The sequence below is a fragment of the Notothenia rossii genome (assembly GCF_949606895.1).
Source record: "Notothenia rossii genome assembly, contig: scaffold_203, whole genome shotgun sequence".
Lineage (NCBI taxonomy): Eukaryota > Metazoa > Chordata > Actinopteri > Perciformes > Nototheniidae > Notothenia > Notothenia rossii.
In genome coordinates this window covers 10,256-20,000 of record NW_027639523.1, presented here as the reverse complement: position 1 = coordinate 20,000, position 9,745 = coordinate 10,256, and the positions used below count along the sequence as shown (strand labels likewise).

Sequence of the window (9,745 nt, the reverse complement as noted above, 5' to 3'; positions counted from 1 at the left end):
TCAGCATGTGTCCACATGTTACTGGTTCACCTGTAGACACCAGTCAGCATGTGTCCACAGGTTACTGGTTCACCTGTAGACACCTGTCAGCATGTGTCCACAGGTTACTGGTTCACCTGTAGACACCAGTCAGCATGTGTCCACAGGTCACTGGTTCACCTGTAGACACCTGTCAGCATGGCTGGACAGGTTACTGGTTCACCTGTACACACCTGTCAGCATGTGTCCACAGGTCACTGGTTCACCTGTAGACACCTGTCAGCATGTGTCCACAGGTCACTGGTTCACCTGTAGAAACCTGTCAGCATGTGTCCACAGGTCACTGGTTCACCTGTAGACACCTGTCAGCATGTGTCCACAGGTCACTGGTTCACCTGTAGACACCTGTCAGCATGTGTGGACAGGTCACTGTTTCACCTGTAGACACCTGTCAGCATGTGTCCACAGGTCACTGGTTCACCTGTAGACACCTGTCAGCATGTGTCCACAGGTCACTGGTTCACCTGTAGACACCTGTCAGCATGTGTCCACAGGTTACTGGTTCACCTGTAGACACCTGTCAGCATGTGTGGACAGGTTACTGGTTCACCTGTAGACACCAGTCAGCATGTGTCCACAGGTTACTGGTTCACCTGTAGACACCAGTCAGCATGTGTGGAGAGGTTACTGGTTCACCTGTAGACACCAGTCAGCATGTGTGGAGAGGTTACTGGTTCACCTGTAGACACCTGTCAGCATGTGTCCACAGGTTACTGGTTCACCTGTAGACACCTGTCAGCATGTGTCCACAGGTTACTGGTTCACCTGTAGACACCTGTCAGCATGGCTGGACAGGTTACTGGTTCACCTGTAGACACCTGTCAGCATGTGTCCACAGGTTACTGGTTCACCTGTAGACACCAGTCAGCATGTGTCCACAGGTTACTGGTTCACCTGTAGACACCTGTCAGCATGTGTCCACAGGTTACTGGTTCACCTGTAGACACCTGTCAGCATGTGTCCACAGGTTACTGGTTCACCTGTAGACACCTGTCAGCATGTGTCCACAGGTTACTGGTTCACCTGTAGACAGCAGTCAGCATGTGTCCACAGGTTACTGGTTCACCTGTAGACAGCAGTCAGCATGTGTCCACAGGTTACTGGTTCACCTGTAGACACCTGTCAGCATGTGTGGAGAGGTTACTGGTTCACCTGTAGACACCTGTCAGCATGTGTCCACAGGTTACTGGTTCACCTGTAGACAGCAGTCAGCATGTGTCCACAGGTTACTGGTTCACCTGTAGACACCAGTCAGCATGTGTCCACAGGTTACTGGTTCACCTGTAGACACCAGTCAGCATGTGTCCACAGGTTACTGGTTCACCTGTAGACACCTGTCAGCATGTGTCCACAGGTTACTGGTTCACCTGTAGACAGCAGTCAGCATGTGTCCACAGGTTACTGGTTCACCTGTAGACACCAGTCAGCATGTGTGGAGAGGTTACTGGTTCACCTGTAGACACCTGTCAGCATGTGTCCACAGGTCACTGGTTCACCTGTAGACACCAGTCAGCATGTGTCCACAGGTTACTGGTTCACCTGTAGACACCTGTCAGCATGTGTCCACAGGTTACTGGTTCACCTGTAGACACCTGTCAGCATGGCTGGACAGGTTACTGGTTCACCTGTAGACACCAGTCAGCATGTGTCCACTGGTTACTGGTTCACCTGTAGACACCTGTCAGCATGTGTCCACTGGTTACTGGTTCACCTGTAGACACCTGTCAGCATGTGTCCACAGGTTACTGGTTCACCTGTAGACACCTGTCAGCATGTGTCCACTGGTTACTGGTTCACCTGTAGACACCTGTCAGCATGTGTCCACTGGTTACTGGTTCACCTGTAGACACCTGTCAGCATGTGTCCACAGGTTACTGGTTCACCTGTAGACACCTGTCAGCATGTGTGGACAGGTTACTGGTTCACCTGTAGACACCAGTCAGCATGTGTCCACTGGTTACTGGTTCACCTGTAGACACCTGTCAGCATGTGTCCACAGGTTACTGGTTCACCTGTAGACACCTGTCAGCATGTGTGGAGAGGTTACTGGTTCACCTGTAGACACCTGTCAGCATGTGTCCACAGGTTACTGGTTCACCTGTAGACACCAGTCAGCATGTGTCCACAGGTTACTGGTTCACCTGTAGACACCAGTCAGCATGTGTCCACAGGTTACTGGTTCACCTGTAGACACCTGTCAGCATGGCTGGACAGGTTACTGGTTCACCTGTAGACACCTGTCAGCATGTGTCCACAGGTTACTGGTTCACCTGTAGACACCAGTCAGCATGTGTCCACAGGTTACTGGTTCACCTGTAGACACCAGTCAGCATGTGTCCACAGGTTACTGGTTCACCTGTAGGCACCTGTCAGCATGTGTCCACAGGTTACTGGTTCACCTGTAGACACCAGTTTGCAGGTGTTGATAGATATATAGATAGATATATAGATAGATACTTTATTGATCCCAATTTGGGAAATTCTTTCGTAGCAAGTGTGTTCAGACCCTATAATACCATACTTAAAAAAGTGGAAAAGAGAATTAACAATTAAAAATAAAATGGAAAGATTACAAAATATTAACAATATAAACAAAACAATATCCAGTATTCTGGATAATTAAAATAAAAAGCCAAAAGTCCAAGAGGATCCAAAACGATCCAGGTGCTTACTGCTCCGTTTGGTCCAGCAGAAGTTCCGGAACGATCCGTACGTCAGCACGCTGGGAGGCTTCTCTAAAGTGACCAACTACATCTTCGATGCTTTCCGGGGGACCGAGGAGCAGCACCAGCGCCCCCCGGAGGAGGTGGCCGACCTGCTGGGGGAGGTGATCCCCGGGCTGGAGATCAACCAGCAGGAGGAGCCCGGCTTCGAGGTCATCACCAGGGTAACAGTAGTATTATCACTGTAGCTCCCTTCACGACACAGACACAGGTCGGCTCTTTGAAACGGGCGTTTATTTCTTGGAGATTTAATCTTGTAGCCTCCCTTCGTCCGTTACGCCGTGAGAATACACCAACGAACAACACATATCAAGTCAAATTCAACTTCATTTTCAATCTCAAAATATGTTTGTACTCACAGAAAGTTCAAAATACTGTTTCCCACAGTCCGAGGTATTAAAATGCAAGAACACTCAATAATTTACAAAAAAAACACAACATGATAGTACAAAAGTGTGGCCGGTGCTGGATTTGTTGTGTCTGTGTGGGGGGGGGGGGGGGGGGGTACATATACATAGCCAAACATATTAGCATAGTGTGCTACACATAATGAATGAAAATAGGACATATGAAAACACAAAACAAATACCTCGTTGGGCGCGTGTCGTGAAAGGAGATTATTTGAATCTTTAAAGTTCTCTTTCTGAATAACTTTATGTCACGATGATGTCTTTATGAGTTGCCCAGTGCGTCAACAAAACACGCAGTACCAGCACATGAACAAACATTGGTTCCCAGGCACAAAAATCTACCAACCCTTACACACATTGATGTAATTTTGCTGATTATGCGGTAAATTCTGCGAACGCAGGATTGCGTTTTTCTGGAGGGTCTAGCTAGGGCAGCCCCTCCTTAAGGGAGGTAGAGGCTGCTCAGGGTTGTTCAGCTGCGTCAGAGGGCGAAGGAGGACATTAGGGCAAATGATTCCCTGACAATTATTATAGTTTTTTTAATGATTATTACTGATATTATTTACCCCTCAGATGGACCTTGGGGTGCGGCCCACGGTCTCCAGGAGGAACCCCGTCTCTTCAGAGGAGTGGAGCAGACATCAGGACGCAGAGGGGAGGATGATCAACGTCCCTCTGCTCAAACAGATCATCTTCAAAGGGGTCAGTTCACATTATGACTCATCTCTAGAGAGTCAGTTCACTTTATGACTCATCTCTAGAGTCAGTTGACTTTATGACTCGTCTCTAGAGAGTCAGTTCACTTTATGACTCATCTCTAGAGTCAGTTCACTTTATGACTCATCTCTAGAGAGTCAGTTCACTTTATGACTCATCTCTAGAGTCAGTTCACTTTATGACTCATCTCTAGAGTCAGTTCACTTTATGACTCATCTCTAGAGAGTTAGTTCACTTTATGACTCATCTCTAGAGTCAGTTCACATTATGACTCATCTCTAGAGAGTCAGTTCACTTTATGACTCATCTCTAGAGAGTCAGTTCACTTTATGACTCATCTCTAGAGTCAGTTCACTTTATGACTCATCTCTAGAGAGTCAGTTCACTTTATGACTCATCTCTAGAGAGTCAGTTCACTTTATGACTCATCTCTAGAGAGTCAGTTCACTTTATGACTCATCTCTAGAGAGTCAGTTCACTTTATGACTCATCTCTAGAGAGTCAGTTCACTTTATGACTCATCTCTAGAGTCAGTTCACTTTATGACTCATCTCTAGAGTCAGTTCACTTTATGAATCATCTCTAGAGTCAGTTCACTTTATGACTCATCTCTAGAGAGTCAGTTCACTTTATGACTCATCTCTAGAGTCAGTTCACATTATGAATCATCTCTAGAGTCAGTTCACATTATGAATCATCTCTAGAGAGTCAGTTCACTTTATGACTCATCTCTAGAGAGTCAGTTCACTTTATGACTCATCTCTAGAGAGTCAGTTCACTTTATGACTCATCTCTAGAGTCAGTTCACTTTATGACTCATCTCTAGAGAGTCAGTTCACTTTATGACTCATCTCTAGAGAGTCAGTTCACTTTATGACTCGTCTCTAGAGTCAGTTCACTTTATGAATCATCTCTAGAGTCAGTTCACTTTATGACTCGTCTCTAGAGTCAGTTCACTTTATGACTCATCTCTAGAGTCAGTTCACTTTATGACTCGTCTCTAGAGTCAGTTCACTTTATGAATCATCTCTAGAGTCAGTTCACTTTATGACTCGTCTCTAGAGTCAGTTCACTTTATGAATCATCTCTAGAGTCAGTTCACTTTATGACTCGTCTCTAGAGTCAGTTCACTTTATGACTCATCTCTAGAGTCAGTTCACATTATGAATCATCTCTAGAGAGTCAGTTCACTTTATGACTCATCTCTAGAGTCAGTTCACTTTATGACTCATCTCTAGAGAGTCAGTTCACTTTATGACTCATCTCTAGAGAGTCAGTTCACTTTATGACTCATCTCTAGAGAGTCAGTTCACTTTATGACTCATCTCTAGAGAGTCAGTTCACTTTATGACTCGTCTCTAGAGTCAGTTCACTTTATGACTCATCTCTAGAGAGTCAGTTCACTTTATGACTCATCTCTAGAGAGTCAGTTCACTTTATGACTCATCTCTAGAGAGTCAGTTCACTTTATGAATCATCTCTAGAGTCAGTTCACTTTATGACTCGTCTCTAGAGAGTCAGTTCACTTTATGACTCATCTCTAGAGTCAGTTCACTTTATGACTCATCTCTAGAGAGTCAGTTCACTTTATGACTCATCTCTAGAGAGTCAGTTCACTTTATGACTCATCTCTAGAGAGTCAGTTCACTTTATGACTCATCTCTAGAGAGTCAGTTCACTTTATGACTCATCTCTAGAGAGTCAGTTCACTTTATGACTCATCTCTAGAGTCAGTTCACTTTATGACTCATCTCTAGAGAGTCAGTTCACTTTATGACTCATCTCTTGAGAGTCAGTTCACTTTATGACTCATCTCTAGAGAGTCAGTTCACTTTATGACTCATCTCTAGAGAGTCAGTTCACTTTATGACTCATCTCTAGAGAGTCAGTTCACTTTATGACTCATCTCTTGAGAGTCAGTTCACTTTATGACTCATCTCTAGAGAGTCAGTTCACTTTATGACTCATCTCTTGAGAGTCAGTTCACTTTATGACTCGTCTCTAGAGAGTCAGTTCACTTTATGACTCATCTCTAGAGAGTCAGTTCACTTTATGACTCATCTCTAGAGAGTCAGTTCACTTTATGACTCATCTCTTGAGAGTCAGTTCACTTTATGACTCATCTCTAGAGAGTCAGTTCACTTTATGACTCGTCTCTAGAGTCAGTTCACTTTATGACTCATCTCTAGAGAGTCAGTTCACTTTATGACTCATCTCTAGAGAGTCAGTTCACTTTATGACTCATCTCTAGAGAGTCAGTTCACTTTATGACTCATCTCTAGAGTCAGTTCACTTTATGACTCATCTCTAGAGAGTCAGTTCACTTTATGACTCATCTCTAGAGAGTCAGTTCACTTTATGACTCATCTCTAGAGTCAGTTCACTTTATGACTCATCTCTAGAGTCAGTTCACTTTATGACTCATCTCTAGAGAGTCAGTTCACTTTATGACTCATCTCTAGAGTCAGTTCACTTTATGACTCATCTCTAGAGTCAGTTCACTTTATGACTCATCTCTAGAGAGTCAGTTCACTTTATGACTCATCTCTAGAGTCAGTTCACTTTATGACTCATCTCTAGAGAGTCAGTTCACTTTATGACTCATCTCTAGAGAGTCAGTTCACTTTATGACTCATCTCTAGAGAGTCAGTTCACTTTATGACTCATCTCTAGAGTCAGTTCACTTTATGACTCATCTCTAGAGTCAGTTCACTTTATGACTCATCTCTAGAGAGTCAGTTCACTTTATGACTCATCTCTAGAGTCAGTTCACTTTATGACTCATCTCTAGAGAGTCAGTTCACTTTATGACTCATCTCTAGAGTCAGTTCACTTTATGACTCATCTCTAGAGAGTCAGTTCACTTTATGACTCATCTCTAGAGTCAGTTCACTTTATGACTCATCTCTAGAGTCAGTTCACTTTATGACTCATCTCTAGAGAGTCAGTTCACTTTATGACTCATCTCTAGAGAGTCAGTTCACTTTATGACTCATCTCTAGAGAGTCAGTTCACTTTATGACTCATCTCTAGAGAGTCAGTTCACTTTATGACTCATCTCTAGAGTCAGTTCACTTTATGACTCATCTCTAGAGTCAGTTCACTTTATGACTCATCTCTAGAGAGTCAGTTCACTTTATGACTCATCTCTAGAGTCAGTTCACTTTATGACTCGTCTCTAGAGAGTCAGTTCACTTTATGACTCATCTCTAGAGAGTCAGTTCACTTTATGACTCGTCTCTAGAGTCAGTTCACTTTATGACTCGTCTCTAGAGTCAGTTCACTTTATGACTCGTCTCTAGAGTCAGTTCACTTTATGACTCATCTCTAGAGAGTCAGTTCACTTTATGACTCGTCTCTAGAGAGTCAGTTCACTTTATGACTCGTCTGTGAGGTATTCACTGAGCATGATTTGTTGTGTGTGCAGGGACTGTGCCACGCTAAGAGGAAGGAAGCCTGGAAGTTCCTGCTGGGCTTCTTCCCCTGGGAGAGCTCCCTGGAGGAGAGGAAGGTCCTGCACAGAGACAAAACGTAGGCCTTCAGCATCACTCTATTAAATACAGCCGTATATCATCAGCAAAGTGTACATTTCATCATGAGGTCACTTTATGATGTTGTTGTTGATGTTGTGTTTCCTGTGTGTTAGTGATGAGTATTTCCGGATGAAGCTGCAGTGGAAGTCTGTGAGTGAGGAACAGGAGAGGAGGAACTCTAAGCTCAGAGACTGCAGGAGTCTGATCGGTGAGTTATTATCAATATCTACTCAGTTATTATCTGCTCTGTATCATCAGTTATTATCTGCTCTGTGTCATCAGTTATTATCTGCTCTGTATCATCAGTTATTATCTGCTCTGTGTCATCAGTTATTATTCATCTAATGATTTACTGTTTCGCAAAAAGGTTTTTCTTGACTTATTGTTTGTGAATATTTGTTAAGCAGTGATGCAAATTAGTCGCTTTTCGGCGCCTCCCGCTTTTTTAACGCTGATTTGGGTGACTTGTGTAATTCGCGGAGAACCGAAGAGTTTTCGTTTTGGGGTGGGGGGGGGTCCGTCCGTCCGTCAGTCCGACTAACGGACAACTTTTCACTTCAAAAAAGAAGAAGAAATCTAGACCGCAAAATAATTAAACAAGCGAGTGCCTGTTTTTCCTGGCCAAGGGCAGGTTCCTTGAACACAACACGAGCGTAACGTGTCTTCACGTGGTATACGTCTCGTCGGAAAGGAGTGTAGACTAGAGTGCTGACGGAGAGCACCGGAACGCCGCTCCAGCTCTTCAAATATTGTAGTACCCATAAGGAGCCGTACACACCGCAGTGTTTGCGTGGCTTTCTTTAGTTGTAAGCACAGTGGCGATCTGTTATTAGCATCTGGTTAGCTAGCTATGCTAACGAATTTAAAGAGCTTTTCTACAACCAGGTGGAAGAGAGCTCTCTCCTGAGAGGCTCAAATAACCTCAGCTCAGTGAGGTTAAGGCACACCTTGATATGATCATTATAATTATTAATGAGACATTAGAGTCTAAATGAAAAACAGGTATAAAATACTATATGACAGTAACAAAAAAGTTGTTAAAAATAACAAGAATAGAGTTTAAAAGGGGAGTGATTTGTAAAATATCCCCCAAAAAAAATCTGCTCACAGTTCTGTTTCAAATGGGTGTTGAGATGTATCCATAGATCTCTTCATGTTGCTCTCAAAGTGCACCAGATTGATGCTTTTAACTTCAATATTTAAAAAAAAATCTTCCCGAGACCCCACTAGAGGAGGTTAGGTCCCCCCCACTTAAATCATGTTCACATGGATAGGATACTATACATTTGCACACATCTTGTGTCCATATCTTTCTGCCACAACCATGCACGTGCGTGCGTGCATGCGCGAGTCATGGCAAGATATCTGGATTAAGAGGTTGCTTTTTCTTTGCACAGCATGAAAGAAAGGCCAAATTAATGGGCTGTGATTTTTGTTTTTTTAAGCAGTTCAATAATTTGTACGGCCCTCGGAGGATGTTGTAAAAATTGAAAGGAAAAAGGTTCCCCACCCCTGCTTTAAATAATAATAAAAACCCTTGATTTATAACTTAACATCTCTGTCTCCTATTGATCAGAGTATATTATAAAGAATAGCCAGTTAATTGAAGCATTATAGCGCAGGCCTTTGTCAGATGGTATATTACGCTGTTTTTTTTCTGCTTCGAATAGTTCTCTCTTTTTTCACCATACGTGTGTTTGCATCCCTGTGTTAAGGTTTTAACTTATCCTATTGTGAAATGTTGATATTAGTTAAATGGACTACCCTGATTTATAATGCTTCCGTAACCACGGATCCTCCCAGCAGAGAAAGGCACAGTCGAGTAAAGGCAGATCAGTAACATACATTATCTGTCTGTCTGCAGAGAAAGACGTAAACAGAACGGACAGAACCAACAGGTTCTACGAAGGCCTGGATAACCCGGGTCTGGTTCTGCTACATGACATCCTGATGACCTACTGCATGTACGACTTCGACCTGGGTCAGTCCTCGCACAGCAGATGACCTGCTGCTTACTGTAGGCTGCGAACGCCATCATAACCTGTCAGCTATGAATAGCGCAGGCTTTGCTACGGCGTTCCTCATTATCCTCGTTAACCTCAGATCATTTAACATTGTGAACAACTTGTTGAAATCTGCAGGAAAGCTAGCTTACGTTAGCTGATAGCATTCTATTGTTAGCTGTTATCAGTCAGCCGTTAGCTCTTAGCGGTATGCTGTTAGCAGTTAGCTCTTTGTAATTAGCTGTTTGTAGTAAGCTGTTTGTAGTGGTCTTTTAAACGATTAGTCAGTTAGCTGTTAGTAGCTATCTGTTAGAAGTTAG

General features: G+C 43.5%; 1 protein-coding gene across 1 annotated transcript in view; it reads left to right on the top strand.

Moving 5' to 3' along the window:
• Window positions 1-9,403, top strand: part of tbc1d15 (TBC1 domain family, member 15) — a gene marked incomplete at its 3' end in the record, with an annotated part of 25,335 nt that extends 15,932 nt beyond the window's left edge. Inside the window, exons 7-11 of the mRNA XM_079696009.1 lie at window positions 2,729-2,926; window positions 3,746-3,874; window positions 7,317-7,420; window positions 7,536-7,630; window positions 9,287-9,403. Of these exons, the coding sequence (XP_079552135.1) occupies window positions 2,729-2,926; window positions 3,746-3,874; window positions 7,317-7,420; window positions 7,536-7,630; window positions 9,287-9,403 (643 nt within the window). The remainder of the gene's footprint in view (window positions 1-2,728; window positions 2,927-3,745; window positions 3,875-7,316; window positions 7,421-7,535; window positions 7,631-9,286) is intronic.
• Between the last annotated feature and the right edge of the window lie 342 nt (window positions 9,404-9,745).